General features: G+C 41.1%; 1 protein-coding gene across 1 annotated transcript; it reads left to right on the forward strand.

The window, feature by feature from the left end:
* Positions 1 to 3,067: 3,067 nt before the first annotated feature.
* LOC135672088 (glucose-6-phosphate/phosphate translocator 2, chloroplastic-like) lies at positions 3,068 to 15,557 on the forward strand. Its single transcript, XM_065180545.1, has 2 exons — positions 3,068 to 3,084; positions 14,670 to 15,557. Exons 1-2 carry the CDS (start codon positions 3,068 to 3,070, stop codon positions 15,271 to 15,273), a joined length of 621 nt encoding a protein of 206 aa, XP_065036617.1. The 3' UTR covers positions 15,274 to 15,557.
* Positions 15,558 to 18,063: the final 2,506 nt, after the last annotated feature.

Consider the following 18,063-nt stretch of genomic DNA (forward strand, 5'->3'; position numbering starts at 1 on the left):
ATATTTACATATAGGTCCTCTGATTTATAAATAAATCTTTATTAATAATTTTTAAAAGTGAGGGATATTACATTTCGCCCACTCTTTTGGTCTGTCGCTAGCGAAACACCGGAGGTACGTCTCTAAGCACCTATTTACCACCTCTGTTTGGCCGTTAGTTTGTGGATGATAAGTTGTGCTCATCTTGAGTTTGGTGCCTTGTAACTGAAATAACTCGGTCCAAAATTTACTAGTGAAGATCTTGTCAAGATTACTTACGATGGACCTTGGCATCCCATGTAGTTTAACAATATTTTCTATGAAAATCTGGGCAATACCAGCAGTAGTGTAGGGATTTCTCACAGTACAAAAATGAGCATATTTCGTAAGTCGATCAACCACCACGAGAATCGTGCTTTTACCTTTGGAAGATGGCAGCCCTTCAATGAAGTCCATGGAGATGTAAGTCCACACTGAGTCTGGTATGGGTAGTGGTTGTAGCTTCCCTGGATTTGCCACAGTTTCACCCTTCTGCTGTTGACATACATCACATTGTGCCACATATTCAGCAATAATGTTTTTCATCCCTCTCCAATAAAAATTTTGCTTCACTCTTTTGTAGGTTCTTAGGAATCCAGAGTGCCCTGCTGAAGGTATAGAGTGCATTTCATGCAAGATGATTGCGATGCAAGAGGAGTCAGGTATAAGCACAATGCGACCTTTGTAGCGTAGATCCCTCGAATCCCAGGTATAGTGGACTATTGCACTTGGATCCTTCTCCAATTTTTTTATGATTTTGCTGATCTCTGGATCCTTCTTCCATTCTTCCCTAATGTCCTCGAGGAGACCGGTGGTAGAAAGGGAGATGGCTGAAACCTTAGCTTGTTCAGGTAGCCGTGAGAGTGCATCTGCAACAACGTTTTCTTTCCCCTTTTTGTAAATAATTTCATAATCAAATCAAAGAAGTTTGGTTACCCATTTTTGCTGCTTAGGGGATGATATCTTTTGCTCCAAAAAGTACTTGAGGCTTTTATGGTCAGTTTTAATTTGAAATCGCCGGTCGATCAGGTAGGGTCTCCACCTCGTTCCTGCGTGTACAATGGCAAGCATCTCCTTATCATATACTGACATGTTTTGATGGGAGGGAGATAATGCCTTGCTAGTGTATGCGAGTGGTCTACCATTTTGCATGAGAACAGCTCCAATTCCGACTCCAGATGCATTGGCCTCAATGATGAAGGGTCTATTGAAATTTGGTAGCGCAAGCACCGGCGTCGTTGTCATGGCTGCTTTAAGTTTGTCGAAGGTAGCAGAGGGTTTGTCTGACCATTGGAAAGCATATTTTTTCAGTAAAGAAGTGAGTGGTGCACTGATCTTCCCATAGTCCTTAACAAATTTTCGGTAGTAGCCCGTTAGTCTAAGGAACCCTCGCAGTAATTTCACGTTTGTAGGTTTCGGCCAGCCTTACATTGCCTCAATTTTTGTTGGGTCTACCGCCACTCCTTCTTCTGATATTATATGCCCAAGGTACTCTACTTTTTGCTGGAGAAAGCTGCACTTTGGTTACTTAACAAAAAGAGTATTCTCCCGAAGGATCGTCAAAACAATCCGTAAATGCTGAAAGTGAGTCTCAAGAGAAGGGCTGTAAACGAGAATATCATCGAAAAATACCAGCACAAATTTACGAAGAAAGCTCTGAAAAATATCGTTCATGAGACTTTGAAAGGTTGAAGGAGCATTAGTGAGTCCAAAAGGCATTACCAAGAATTCATAATGGCCATCATGTGTGCGAAATGTAGTTTTTGGAATGTCATCGTCACATACCCGAATTTGGTGGTAACCGGATCGGAGGTCTAACTTCGTGAAGACTCGAGCTCCTTTCAATTCATCAAGAAGTTCATCCACCACTGGTATTGGGTACTTGTCCTTGACAGTGATGCCATTTAAAGCTCGGTAGTCGATGCACATCCGCCAAGTTCCGTCCTTCTTGCATACAAGTAGCACCGGTTAGGAATAGGGGCTGCAACTTGGCCGAATCACCCCTGTTTCAAGCATCTCCTTTACGATCTTTTCAATTTCATCTTTCTAGAGGTGAGGATATCGGTACGGTCGAGTGTTCGCTGGTGGCTTGCCCGGATGGATTGGAATTCGATGGTCATGTTGCCGAGAAGGAGGAAGACCACGCGGTTTAGCAAATATGTCGGCAAATTCAATAAGCAATTGGGCAAGATTTTGATCTTCAATTTCTATTTTCTTCCCCTCTGGTTGCTGCTGGAGGTGCATCAAAAAGCCACCATTTATCTTGTGTAAAACATTCTCCATTCGTTGGGTCGAAACAGTGGTAACGTTGCTTCCGCGCTTCCCGCGTAGGATGATCTGTTTGCCCTTACAGTAGAATTTCATAATTAATTTAGAAAAGTTCCAAGAGACATCACCTAGTGTAGTCAGCCATTCTATACCAAGCACTGCCTCATAGTCATCGATTGGTAGGAGGAAGAAATCAGTGATAATTTCTTGGTCTTGTTGTAATAGTTTCACCTATGGGCATCTTTGGTCGCACTTTAGGATTCTGCCGTCGGCAACCTTTACATCGAACTTGCTGCAACCTTCAATATGCAGTGCCATCCGAGCAGAAACCTTCCTATTCAGGAAGTTATTAGTGCTACCCGTGTCGATGAGAATAGTGATCGGCTGTTGTTTAAAAAGGCCTCCAACTTTCATCGTTTGCGGATTTGAGTAGCCGGCTAGTGCGTGTACCGTAATGTCGGTCGGTTGTGACTCTTCTTCCATATCTTCTTCTTCATGTTCAAGGCTCTCTTCTAGATGTTCAATGACCTCTTCTTCTACTAGTTCAATCATAAGAAGTCTACCTTTTTTACAGCGATGCTCACGGCGCCACGGCTCGTCGCAATGCCAACATAACCCCTTCGTAGATCGCTCCCGAAGTTCGTCTCTTGTTAACCTTTTCAGTGCAGGGACTCAGTTGATAGTAGGGGGGGCTGAGGGCTTTAGCATTGTAGGTTATGGAGTGATCCTAGTCCTCCGGGCTTCAAGGTTCAATCGCTCCTCTGGAAGTCATGCGAAAGAGATGGCTGCCATAAGCGTGTAAGGTTGTCGCGCCTTAACTTCTCCCCGGATCTCCGGCTTTAAGCCCTCAATAAATGTCCCCAATAGTTTTTTTTCAGACCAATCACGAGTTTGATTAGATAATCTTTCAAACCTGGTTTGGTACTCCTGAATGGTGGAGGTTTGTCGGATCTTTGCTAGTTGTCCGTCAATGTTCTCGTAATAAGTTGGTCCGAAGCGGATCAGTAGTCCTTTTTTGAATTGTCGCCATGAAAGGGCTCCATATGTGTGTTCAAACCAGTCAAACCATTGTATGACATCCCCTTCAAGATGTATAGCTGCAATTTCTACCATGGATGCATCCGTAATTTTATGGTACCGAAAATATCGCTCTGCGCGCGAGATCCAACCAATTGGGTCTCCTTCTTCCCATCTAGGGAAGTCCACTCTCATGCGCGAATAGTTGGGGTCGGTCATAGAACCTCCCCTCTCTTGGAAGTCATCTCTTTGGGCATGATTTTATTGGTTAGAGCTCTCTCCTTGATGTGATTTCTTCGGGCTTGGTGGTCGGCCCAAACTGAATTCGGTAAGGAGAGTCCAAATCTTATCCTCCATTCGTGCCTCAAAGGCTTCAAATTTAGCATTGATTGCCTCCTTAGATGCTATAGTATATGACTCCAAATCTATGATGTTAAGATCTCTCTTTTGTTGACGGGTTAAAGGCATGTATAGGTTTGATAGAAATCAGTGAAAGTTTGCTGCAGAATTGTGTTGTCTTGTAAGAGCAGAATTATCGACGAAGAAACAACGGTTTCTCGACGAAATCTCCATAAAAAATTTGAGAGATTTGAGGAGGGAATTGACAGCAATATCTCAGTTTATATGACAGCAAGGATGTCCAATTTAATCAAGAAAATTTCGGCAGTAATAGCAAGAAAATTGGTGTAAGTTGTGATAGCAGAATTCTCGTCGAAAAATTTCAGCAACTTAAGATGAAATTTGCAGCAATATAGGAACGAAATTTTTTTTTTTTTGGATTTTCGAATAGGGATAACTAAATTGCAGCAGCAGTAAGGTAGGAAACCAGAATCAGTTGCAATTCACAGGGAGATCAAAGGATGATCTGCGGTGGTGGAGATGACGGTGGAATTTGGCGACGATCTTTTAAGCAATTGTGGGAATTGCTTTGGATGGTTGTGGAGGGTTGATGGATGGCTGTGGAAGGGCAATGAGACGCCAAGAACGCTACTATGATACTAGGTGTTAGAACCCTTTCAGATTTTAAACTTGGGGTTGATCTCTTTAGGGGATCGACCTCCTTGGAACTCTATAGGGGTTCCTCCCTCCAAATTGCTGCTCAAAGGCTGCAGAAAAGATTAATCTATTGCTTATGAAAAGAGGAGGAATACATGGCTATTTATAGGGCTTCTAAACCATAACTCCTAATAGGACTCCTACTTAAAACTCTTACTTCTAACCAACTCCTAATAGGACTCCTACTCAAGACTCCTATTCCCTTACAACTCCTAATTCTTCTCTAAGAAAAAACCTCTTACATGAATGTCCCTCTCAATTAGGACTCTCCTAGCTAGCATCCTAACAGAATGTCCCTCTCAATTAGGACTCTCCTAGCTAGAGTCCTAACAGAATGTCCCTCTCAATTAGGACTCTCCTAGCTAGAGTCTAAACTCCTTCTCAAAAAACAACCGATCACTGTTCTCAATGACACGGGCAGCACTAATAACTTCCTAAATAGTAAGGTTGCTGTCCATATGAACTTACCTATTGAGAATTGCAGCAGGTTTGTCGTTAAGGTCGCCAACGGACGGATTTTGAAATGTGATCATACGTGCCCGCAGGTGAAACTGTTGCTGCAGGACCAAGAGATAAAAGCAGATTTCTTCCTCCTCCTTCTTGATGATCATGAGGCCATACTCAGAATTAAATGGTTGATGACATTAGGTGATATTTCTTGGAATTTTATACAACTAATTATAAAATTTTACAGTAAGGAGAAAAAGGTGATACTGCATGGGAAACGTGAGGGCAACGTAACGATGATTTGCACACAACAAATGGAGAAGGTTTTGCATAAAGCATGCAGGCGCTTTTTGGTACAACTTGAGCAACAAATTAAAGGAGAGCCAATAGAATTTGAAGATCCAAACCTATTTCCTTTGCTTGCTGAATTTTCAAATATATTTGACGAGCCGCACAACCTACCTCTTACTCGTCGGCATGATCATTGTATGATAATTTTTCCTGTCAAATCTCCAGCAAATACTTAGCCATATCAGTATCCACATCTCCAGAAGGATGAAATAGAAAGGATTGTAAAAGAGATGCTTGAAACAGGAGTTATTTGGCCAAGTTGCAACCTCTACTCTTCACCGGTGCTACTCGTACGCAAGAAGGACGGAACATGACGAATATGCGTTGATTACCGAGCTCTCAATGGCATAACCATCAAGGATAAATACCCTATTCTAGTAGTAGATGAATTGCTAGATGAAAGGGAGCACAAATCTTCACAAAGCTGGACCTTCGATACGGGTATTATCAAATACGAGTGTATGAAGAAGTCATACCGAAAACCGCCTTTCAAACACAGAACGGCCACTACGAATTTTTACTTTCTTCAACAAAAGGTGAAATATCTTGGGCATATCATATCAGAGGAAGGTGTGACGGTGGACCCCTTCAAAATTGAAGCAATGCAAAACTGGCCTACCCCTAGGAACATAAAATTGCTACATGGCTTTCTGGGTTTAACAGGCTACTACCGTAAGTTCATGAAAAACTATGGAAAGATCAGTGCACCACTTACTTCTTTACTGGAAAAAGATGTCTTCTAATGGTTGGACAGAACCTCCACTGCCTTCGACAAACTTAAGCCAGCCATAACGACGACGGCGGTGCTAGCGCAACCATATTTCAACCGACCCTTCATCATTCAGGTCGATGCATCTGGAGACAGAATGGGAGACGTTCACATGCAAGATAGTTGACCACTCACATACATTAGCAAGGCATTGTCTCCCCCCTATCAAACCATGTTAACATATGATAAGGAGATGCTCGCCATTGTGCACGCAGCAATGAGGTGGAGATCATACTTGATCAAGCGATACTTTCAAATCAAGACCGACCATAAAAGCCTAAAATATCTCTTGGAGCAGAAGATATCTTCCCCCGAGCAGCAAAAATAGGTAACAAAACTTCTTGGATTTGATTATAAAATAACTTACAAAAAGTGGAAAGAGGATGTTGTTGCAGATGCGCTTTCGCAACTACTTGAGGAAGCTGAATTTTCGATCGTTTTACTTCCAACCAGCGACTTTCTTAAGGATATTAAGATAGAATGGCAGGAAGATTCAGAGACTAGTAAGATTATAAAAAAATTGGAGGAAGCACCAAGCCCCATGGCTCATTACAATTGGGACTCAAAAGAATTACACTATAAGGGACCCATTGTGCTTATGATAAATTCTACTTGCATCTTTACGAGTAGATTTTGGAAAAGTTATTCCATATGCAGAGTACTAAATTGAAAAGGAGTATGGCATATCACCCACAAACCGACGGCCAGACGGAAGTTGTAAATAGGTGATTGGAGACAGCCCAAAGTCACCCACTAAATATGACTACCCAAGGAGAACTTTAGACTCAGCCAAGTGCCATTATTGATCGACGGATCGTGACATAACGATGATGATCCACTACTGAATTGCTAATACAGTGGGCAAACCTACTAACAGAAGATGCCACTTGGGAGAACTATGATGACTTGAAGATCAAATTCTCAAAATTCATGAATCGTCAGCCTCGAGGACAAGGCTGATTTGAAGAGGGCGGGTTTGTTAGGACTCTAGCTAGGAGAGTCCTAATTGAGAGGGACATTCATGTAAAACCTACATAAGCCGACACCTATTAAAGAGGTAAAGTGGCCGGCTAGGGTTAGGAGGTTATTTCTTAGAGATGAATAAGGAGTTGTAAAGGAATAGGAGTCTTGAGTAGGAGTCCTATTAGGAGTCGGTTAGAAGTAAGAGTCTTGAGTATGAGTCCTATTAGGAGTTCGTTAGAAGTAGGAGTCTTAAGTAAGAGTCCTATTAGGAGTTAGGGTTTAGAAGCCCTATAAATAGTCATATATTTCACCTCTTTTCATAAGCAATAGATGAATCTTTTCTACAGCCTTTGAGCAGCAACTTGGAGGGAGAAACCCCTATAGAGTTGCAAGGAGGCCGATCCCCTAAAGAGATCAACCCCAATATTAGAATCTGCAAGGGTTCTAACACGTCGCTCGTGGGAGAAAGCCAACGCTGTAGGAGTCAGATCACCCTAGGGAGATCTGGTCGCCGCTACAGTATCGTCGCCCTTAGGGAGAAGCCGACGCGTCACTCGTGGGAGAAAGCCAACGCTGTAGGAGTCAGATCGCCCTTGGGAAATCTCGTCGCCGCTACAGTGTCGTCGCCGCTACAGTACCATCGCCCTAGATCTGGTCACTGCTACTTTTTTTATGTTTATTGGACAACCGGGCAGCTTGATTTGGGATAATTATCTTGTGTATTACCTTTTGTAATCTATCTGCTAACACTTTGTAGATGATCTTGTAAATAAAGTTACATGAAGATATGGGTCGATAGTTCTCTAGTGAATCAGCCCCTGCATTCTTGGGAATTAAAGAAATAAAAGTACAATTCATCTCTCTAAGAATATGACTTGAAGAGAAAAAAATGTTGGCAAGCTTTAATCACATCATTATCAATAATAGACTATGTAATTTGGTAAAATTCAGTAGGAAATCCGTCTGGACTAGGGCTTTTGTGCTTTGGTGACTTAAAGACAACTCTTACTATTTCGTCATCTATCTTTCTAGATGATCTCTTACCTCTCCCATCACTTTGAACATATGTTCAAATTGTTGCTGCATTGCTTGAACTAAAATATCATTGGATGAAGAACTCGCTCACGTTTTTTTCACTCTAGATTTGATTCACTCCACTCGTGTTTCACACAATTTTTGGCTTTTCTCTATACTGATCTTACCACTCTTGCCTTTTACCTCTCTTGTTTTGTTATTTGAGTTCTTAGATTAACTAAGGTACCTAAACAAACAATTCAGATTATGGCAATTCAAAAAATAGTGAAATTGGATAGGTTTAAAAAGCAAACAAAAGGTAGGCCAATTTAAAGGTGTGTGTAATGCACTTTAATCATAAGCAAAGACTAGAATTTAAATATCAATTGAGCAAAAAAAATTTTTTTTTAGGAATGAAGAAAGATTTCCAAATCGAAATAGAAATACAAATGAACAAAGATCAAATTCTGTAATTAGCATGTATTCTTTGAATCCGTAATTTTTTTTAAAATTCTTATCTCTTTTTTTTTACCATTGATTTTTCTCTCTTCTTTTTTTTTTGACTTTTTTATCCTTTTTTTTATACCATGAAGTGCGGAATTACAAATAATAATTATTGAAGAACAATAATTATAGATATTGGCCAAAAAGAAGAAGAAGAGAAAAGAAAAATCTAAAAGATAGCAAATAAATAGATACGCAAGGGCGACCACTATAGCGGCGACTAGATCTAGGGCGACCACTGTAGCGGCGACCAGATCTAGGGCGACCACTGTAGCGGCGACGATACTGTAGCGGCGACCAGATCTAGGGCGACCACTGTAGCGACGACGACACTGTAGCAGCGGCTAGATCTCCCTAGGGCGATCTGACTCCTGCAGCATTGGCTTTCTCCCACGGGCGACGGGCGATGACACTGTAGCGGTTTCCTGCAGCGTCGGCTGTTTCCCAAGGGTGATGGTACTGTAGCGGCGGCGACGACACTATAGCAGCGACGGTACTATAGCGACGACGACACTGTAGCGGCGACGAGATCTCCCTAGGACGATCTGACTCCTGCAGCATTGGCTTTCGGGCGACGGTACTATAGCAACGATCTGAGCTCCCTTAGTGGTGATCAGATCTCCTACAGCGTCGGCTTCTCCCTAAGGGTGACGAGGCAACTAGATCTCCCTAGGGCGACGGTACTATAGCGGCGAATATACTGCGGCGGTGGCTTTTCCCTATGGAGACGATTCTGTAGCGGCGACCAAAAGAGAGATCAAACATGGCAGCGACGGCCCCTAGGGCTGGCGACAGCGGCGGGAGGGTTGATACGATGCATCGAAGTAGGTCGCGCTCTAGATCGCGGCAGCTTGCCCTCATTTCCAGTGACCCTCGGCCTTGGACTAGCCTCTTCAAAGCTCCGGTTGGAAGTCCGGATCTAAGCTTGGAATTCTTTACTCCATAAGTTCAGGCTGATAAGAAGATTGCTGTATACGAGACTGCTGATTCAGCAGAGCTTATTGAGACATCGACTATGGCGATTGTTGGCTATGTGGTAGGTCTCAAAACATCTTATTTCCCACTATCCTCATTTATCAAAACTCGATGGGGAATATCATCATTTGATCTTCATATGCTGGAGAACGGATTCTTTGTTTGCAAGCTATACTCTGAAGAAGATTTACAACGGGTCCTTGAAGGATTCTAGACTATTCGCGACCATCCAATGATTCTACGACGCTGGTCTCCTGATGTCCGTTTGGAGTTAGATAGCCTACAGTCTATTCCATTATGGGTATCCTTTCAAGGCCTTCCTCTGCATCTTTGGAGTCGACATTTTATTACAAAGTTATGCAGCACTCTAGGACAACCACTCTACATCGACAAAGCAACAGTAGCTCAGACGAGATTGGCATTTGCACGAGCATGTGTACTGGTTTCTTCCGACGAAGATCTTCCAAATGAGGTTTTCTATCGTGATCTTGACGGGAACACTCGGAAGGTACATGTCTCATATTCTTGGAAGCCACAATGATGTCAGCATTGCTTATCTTTTGGTCATGCAAATGGAGCTTGTTAGCAAACTCCAAAACCGATCACAAAGGTCTATCGACCACGTCAAGCGCCTCAGCAACAAAGCGAGTCTTCTCTAATGGCAGTAGCACCGATGGTGGCGAAGACTATTGAGCATTCCGACTCGCAAGGACAGCACCACGGACAGAAGGACAAATCCAAAACTATACCTCTTCCTATAATGTCTGAGCCTTCCACAACAGAAGTTTCCCATGGTACTAGTGGACAGGAGAAGAACAAGTCAGAAACTTCATCTCTTCCAATATCTTCGGATTCGTCCACAATAGCCCAACGAACTCAGGCCCAAACAAATCTCGCCAGCAAGGATATTCTTCCTCAACAAACTCAGGCCACAACAAACATCGCCAATAAGGATATTCTGTCTCAACAAACTCATGCCCCAACAAACCTCTCTAGCCAGGCTGCTCCAACAAGTACTATCCAGGATATTATGCTGCAACAATCTTATCGTGCTTCAACAAACCCTGCCAATCAAGACCACATGATCTAAGGTATTTTAAAGTTTAAAAATCTGTAAGCTGTAGATGAAGTGGATAAATATAGGAATAAAGCCTTAAAAGGTAAGGATATTGTGCGGGAGGAAAATACAAAACCGAAGGATAAGAAAAAGGATGGTACAGTCCATCTAAAGTCGTAGGATGAATACCTTACCACCTTTTCATTTGTTTATTACTGATGAAAATAACATGCTGGAATATTCGCGGACTTAATAAGCCTGAGAAATATCGGGAGCTCAACAGAATAATCAAGTCTGCCGCATGTGATATTATTATTCTAGTGGAAACGAAAATTAAACAATCGCGCGTTCATGCTCAAAAGAATTTAATATGGCCGGACGCAGAACTGTTTACCAATGACTCAAATGAAACTATTGGTAGAATATGGGTCTTATGGCATCCTAACTCTATTAATGCTTGGTTTATTTCTGCTAGTGATCAATTCATTCATCTTAAGGTAGAGGACAAAAAGAATGGCTGTCAATTCAATTTCACTAGTATATATGCTTCAAACAGTATACAAGAAAGAAATACTCTTTGGTCTAACCTGACTAATATTGTAAATGACTGTCTCAATGTACCTTGGATTGTTCTTGGAGACTTTAATACTGTTCGGTACACAAATGAAAAAGAGGGGGGTAGACAACTTTCAGAAAGCCAGCTTCAAAGTTTTAATGATTACATTGACACTACAACATTGTTTGATATGAAATATGTCAGTAATTGATTACTCTTTTTTTTTAGTAAGTAAAAGTAAATTGATTATGTGTAAAGTTTCTACAAATAGCTTTATCTATACAAGTCATAGACAAAGCCAAGTAACTCATAGAGTACGAATGCGATAGTTATGACTACAAATGCTGTAGACTATAACTCCCAATTATAGTCAACATAGAAAATGTTTATCCAGTTATATCAAAACTACCTGTGGGTACATTATTTGGCATCATTCCCAAGATTTTTAGCTAATAGAAAAATTAAATTTGATAAAAATATCTTTTTCTCTTCGGTTAAAGTGCTCGGTTTTGAGATTATGCTCCATACATATCTTGAGTCTCTAATAATCTCTTTCAATAGCTGAGCATTGTTTGTGTATTGACATTCAAAGATTCTGTTACATGTCTCCTTCCACATCCACCAAATAGCGCATCTGAAAGTAACCTTTACCGATTGTGTGAGAGGCTCTTTTCTTGAGAAACATTGCATGAGGTCGCCTAGTTCTTGGTGCAAGTTTGGTTGCGGCAGTCTATTGAGTTCAAATTGCTGGAGAATCTCCTTCCATATCCATTTTGTATAATCACAAGCAAAATAGAGGTGGTCAACAGTTTCTTCTTGTTGCATACAAAGGGAGCATCGGTTAACATGATAGATACCTCTTCTTTTCATATTGTCTATTGTAGGTAGTTTATTGAGAAGGGCCTACCATGTACATAAGGAATGTCTATGTGATCCTGGTCGATCCCATATCCAATTGCTTGGGACCCACTTGTTATTTCTTTGCCTAATTTGATTCCATGCGGATGTGGCACTAAATTTGCCATTGTCATGATGCCAAATAAGTATATCTGAAGAGTTGTTCCGGATTGGAATAGCTATGATAGTCGGCCAAAGTGATAACATTTCGGGAGAAATAGGATTAGGGAGACACCAGGTACCATTAGCAATGAACTCGAAACCTTCCAATCTTTGGGAGCCCCAAGATCTTTTCCTATTATGTCGCCATATAATTGAAATATACTCTTCCCATTCACCCAAGGATCGTACCACATATTAGTACTAGTTCCAGAAGAGATTGCATAAGAAATGTGTTTGATTAGCCAATTTCTTGCCTTTAAAATTCCTTTCCAAGCTTCAGAGTGGTATGTTCTTGTTGAAATTTCCCAGATTGATTCCTTTGAAAGATACCTAGTAGAAACCCATTGTGACCATAAAGAACATTTGTTTTGCAAAAGATCCCACAATTGCTGTACCAGGCATGCTTGATTCCAATCTCTAGTATTTCTCAAGTTTAGCCCCCCTTCATCTTTCGGTTTGCAAATGCTATCCCAATTTACCATATGCATTGCCTTATCATTTGTGTCATTCTAGAAGAAGTTCATTAATAACCGTTCAATATCTTGGAGAAGTCCAACGGGCAGAAGAAATGCATTACACCAATATATAGAGTAGGAGTGCAATACCGAACGGATGAGTTCGAGTCGTCCTGCTTTTGATAGAAGCCTATTTTTCCAAGAAGAAATTTTATTCTTTATTTTTTGCAGGATAGGCTAACAGTGGGTTTTGTGAATGCCTGTGGATATGAGTGGGAGACCCAAATAAGGAACTAGCAGGCTTCCCTCACTAACCCCCAAAGTTTGTGCAATAAAGACCTTATCCTTAACGTAAGGGCTCATATATGCTTTACTTTTCGCATGATTTAACTGAAGTCCAGAAACCATACCAAAGTCATTCATAATAGTAGCTAGGTTCTTTACTAAAGTTGGATCATTTTGGAGAAAGATAAGTAAATCATCTGCAAATGTTATGTGTGATATATGAATAGAACCAGCAATGTGTACCTTAATGCTGCCATTTAAGACTACGTGTTCTAACATACAGCTAAGTCCTTCCATTGTAATTGTAAAGAGATACGGAGAGAGTGGATCACATTGTCGGATGCCATTCGTGCTCCCAAAAAAACCAATATGTGAGCCATTAAAGAGTATCGAAAACTTTGAAGTTTTCAGGCAAGATTGAATCCAATTAACCCATTGCTGTAGGAAGTTCATATCGAGGAGCATCTTATAGATAAATTTCCTATTAACTAAATCAAAGGCTTTCCGTAAATCAGCTTTAAAACAGATTTTTGTCCCTCTTTTTTTTGAGTGTAAATCTTTGACCAAGTCATTAGCAAGCAAAATGTTATGATGTATACTTCTCCCTTTGATGAAAGCAGCTTGATTTGGGCTAATGATCTTGTGTATTACCTTTTGCATTCTATTTGCCAATACTTTGGAGATGATCTTGTAAATAAAGTTGCATAATGATATGGGTCGATAGTCCTCTAGTGAATCAGCCCCTGCATTCTTCGGAATTAAAGAAATAAAATTGTAATTCATCTCTCTAAGATTATGACCTGAAGAGAAAAAATGTTGGCAAGCCTTGATCACATCATTTCCAATAATAGACCAAGCAGTTTGGTAAAATTCAACTGGAAATCCATCTGGACCTGGGCTTTTGTGCATTGGTGACTTAAAGACAACACATACAATTTCGTCATCTGTAATTGGGGCATTGAGGATTGAAATAGCTTCCGAATCAAGTTTTCTAGTCGGCTCCACATGAATGTTATTAGGTTTCCCAGCTTGATTGAGTAAGGAATAAAAAAATTTCTCTATGTGTGCTTTAACCTCATCTAAATTCTCAATAAGATTATCATCTTTGTCTCTGCATTTGCTGATACGGTTAACAGCCCTTCGAGTAGCAATTGAAGCATAAAAAAATTTAGTATTGGAATCCCCTAGTGTAAGTCAATGTTGTCGAGATTTCTGTTTTGCAAAACTTTCCTCCTGTTTTAAGGCTTGCATGAAGTTATTTCTGGCTTCTGTCTCTTTGTAAATAATATTCTCATCATTTGGCTGAAGTTGAAGCTCATGTTGCAATGACATTAGTTCCTTTCTGCAAAATTGAACTCTAGTGGTAATATTGCCAAAGGTATTTGTATTCCACTCCTTTAGTGCTGCTTTACAGGCTTTGAGCTTTTGACATAAGATGTAAGGGGGCATCCATGCACATTAACATTCCAAGCATATCTGATAACATCAAGAAATTGAGGATGAGTACTCCACATGTTAAAGAATCTAAACGGTTTCTTGCCTCTTGGTGTCACTTTGTCTGCGTGTATATACATTAAAGAATGGTCAGAAAACAAAGGAGCACCATACTCAAGAAGTGAATCTGGGTAAACTGTTAACCATTCATGATTAATCAAACACCTATCAAGTCGAGCCATTATTTTTCTGTTAGCAGCACCTTGATTACTCCAGGAGAGCCAATTACCCATAGATTTCATATCAAACAATGCTGCAGTGTCAATGTAATCATTAAAACTTTGAAGTTGGCTTTCTGAAAGTTGTCTACCCCCCTCTTTTTCATTTGTGTACCGAACAATATTAATGTCTCCAAGAACAATCCAAGGTACATTGAGACAGCCACATAATAAAGAGTGGAGAGCCTGCATTCAGTGTATTGGTGTCGAGGTTGCTGTTGGGTGAAACTTTCCCTCTGCCGGTGTATTTGTCATTGGTCCCCATCATTGGCGGTTGTGCCCTGGCGGCGGTGACCGAGCTCAACTTCAACATGACCGGTTTTGTGGGCGCAATGATATCGAATCTTGCATTTGTGTTTCGGAACATATTTTATAAGAAGGGGATGAAAGGGAAGTCAGTTGGTGGGATGAACTATTATGCTTGCTTGTCGATTCTATCCCTATTGATACTCAGACCTTTTGCTATTGCAATTGAGGGCCCGCAGATGTGGACTGCTGGCTGGCAGAAGGCACTTTCACAGATTGGTCCACATTTCGTCTGGTGGGTGGCTGCCCAGAGTGTCTTCTACCATTTGTACAACCAGGTTTCATACATGTCCTTGGATGAAAACTCTCCTTTGACGTTTAGTATTGGGAACACCATGAAGCGTATTTCTGTCATTGTCTCATCCATCATAATCTTCCACACGCCTGTTCAACCTGTCAATGCGCTTGGAGCTGCCATTGCTATCCTTGGAACTTTCCTCTATTCCCAGGCAAAACAGTGAACCTAAACAAGATTCGGAAGGTCCTGTAACGAGAGCAGAGCAGGTTTACGCACTCGCACGAGGCACTTAAAGCAACAGTGTAATCAGGCTGATATTTACAGGGTCGAGAGCCAATTTTTTTTGCGTAGATAGAGATGCATCTAAATATGTAGATCACTAAAATAAAAGAGAGAGAGAGAGAGAGTGAGAGAGAAGAACTTTTGTTTACTTTTTTGAGTGGGCTCACAAACCTCCTCCTCCTGTGCTTGTGAACTACAGTAGATATAGTATGAAATAAAGGTCTTAAGGTCAAAAAAAAAAAAAAAAAAAAAAAAAAACAACAGAGAGGAAAAAAAAATGTCTTCATTCACTTATTCTGATGTTTCAGTTCCTGTAGGGACTTGTTAGAACCCTTGCAGATTCTAAACTTGGGGTTGATCTCTTTAGGGGATCAGCCTCCTTGGAACTCTATAGGGGTTCCTCCCTCCAAGTTGCTGCTAAAAGGCTGCAGAAAAGATTCATCTATTGCTTGAGAAAAGAGGAGGAATACATGGCTATTTATAGGGCTTCTAAACCCTAACTCCTAATTGGACTCCTACTTAAGACTTTTACTTCTAACCAACTCCTAATAGGACTCCTACTCAAGACTCCTATTCCCTTACAACTCCTAATTCTTCTCTAAGAAAAAACCTCCTACATAAATGTCCCTCTCAATTAGGACTCTCCTAACTAGAGTCCTAACAGAATGTCCCTCTCAACTAGGACTCTCCTAGCTAGAGTCCTAACAGAATGTCCCTCTCAATTAGGACTCTCGTAGCTAAAGTCCTAATAGTTTTACATGAATGTCCCTCTCAATTAGGACTCTCCTAGCTAGAGTCCTAACAAACCCGCCCTCTTCAAATCAGCCTTGTCCTCGAGGCTGACGATTCATGAATTTTGGGAATTTGATCTTCAAGTCATCATAGTTCTCCAAAGTGGCATCTTCTGTTAGTAGGTTTGCCCACTGTATTAGCAATTCAGTAGTGGATCGTCGTCGTCGAGTCATAATCCGTCGATCAATAATGGCACTTGGTTGAGTCTGAAGTCCACCTTGGGTAGTCATATTTGGTGGGTGACTTTGGGCTATCTCCAAGCACCTATTTACAACTTCTGTTTGACCGTCAATTTGTGAGTGATATGCCATACTCCTTTTCAATTTAGTACTCTTATAGTGTAATTCTTTTGAGTCCCAATTGTAATGAGCTACGGAGCTTGGTGCTTCCTCCAATTTTTTTATAATCTTACTAGTCTCTGAATCTTCCTGCCATTCCATCTTAATATCCTCAAGGAAGTCGCAGGTCGGAAGTTAAATGGCCAAAACTTCAGCTTGCTCGGGTAGCCAGTTTTGCTGCTCAAGGGATGATATCTTTCGCTCCAAAAAGTACTTGAGGCTTTTATGGTTGGTTTTAATTTGAAATCGTCGACCAATCAAGTAGGGTCTCCACCTCGTTGCTGCGCGCACAATGGCGAGCATCTCCTTATCATATGTTAACTTATTTTGATGGGAGGGAGATAATGCCTTGCTAGTGTATGCGAGTGGTCGACCATCTTGCATGAGAATTGCTCCAATTCCGGCTCCAGATGCGTCGGCCTCAATAGTGAAGGGTCGGTTGAAATCTGGTAGTGTTAGCAACAGCGTCGTCGTCATGGCTGCCTTAAGTTTGTCGAAGGCAACGGAGGCTCTGTCCGACCATTGGAAGACATCTTTTTTCAGAAAAGAAGTGGTGCACTGATCTCTCCATAGTTTTTCACGAACTTGCAGTAGTAGCCTGTTAAACCCAGAAAGCCATGTAGCAATTTTATGTTCCTCGGGGTCAGCCAATTTTGCATTGCTCCAATTTTGAAGGGGTCTACTACCACACCTTCCTCTGATATGATATGCCCAAGATATTCCACCTTCTTTTGAAGAAAGCAAAAATTCATAGTGGTTATTGTGTGTTCAAAAGGTGGTTTTCGGTATGTCTTCTTCGCATACTCGTATTTGATGATACCCGGATCGAAGGTCCAGCTTTGTGAAGATTTATGCTCCCTTTCATCTTGTAACTCATCTATTACTAGAATAGGGTATTTATCCTTGATGGTTATGCCATTGAGAGTTCGGTAATCAACACATAATCGCCATATTCCATCCTTCTTTCGTATGAGGAGCACCGGTGAAGAGTAGGGGCTACAACATGGCCGAATAACTCCTGTTTTGAGCATCTCTTTTACAATCCTTTCTATTTCATCCTTCTGGAGATGTGGATACTGATATGGCTGAGCATTTGCAGGAGATTGGCCTGGAAGAATCGTTATACAATGATTATGCCGACGGGTAAGAGGTAGGTTGCGTAGTTCGTCAAATATATCTGAAAATTCAGCAAGCAAAGGAAGTAGATTTGGATCTTCCAATTTTGTTGGCTCTCCCTTAGTTTGCTGCTCAAGTTGTACCAAAAAGCCACTGCATGCTTTATACAAAACCTTCTTCATTTGTTGTGTGCAAATCATCGTTACGTCGCCCCCACGTTTCCCGTGCAGTATCACCTGTTTCTCCTTACTGTAAAATTTCATAATTAGTTTCATAAAATTCCAAGAAAAATCACCTAATGTTGTCAACCATTTAATTCTGAGCATGGCCTCATGATCATCAAGAGGGAGAAGGAAGAAATCTGCAATTATCTCTTGGTCCTGCAGCAATAGTTTCTCCTGAGGGCACCTACGATCACACTTCAAAATCCGTCTGTCGTTGACCTTAACATCAAACCTGCAATGATTCTCGATAGGTAATGCCAT

This window comes from Musa acuminata, chromosome BXJ1-4 (assembly GCF_036884655.1).
Source record: "Musa acuminata AAA Group cultivar baxijiao chromosome BXJ1-4, Cavendish_Baxijiao_AAA, whole genome shotgun sequence".
In the NCBI taxonomy this organism is placed as follows: domain Eukaryota; kingdom Viridiplantae; phylum Streptophyta; class Magnoliopsida; order Zingiberales; family Musaceae; genus Musa; species Musa acuminata.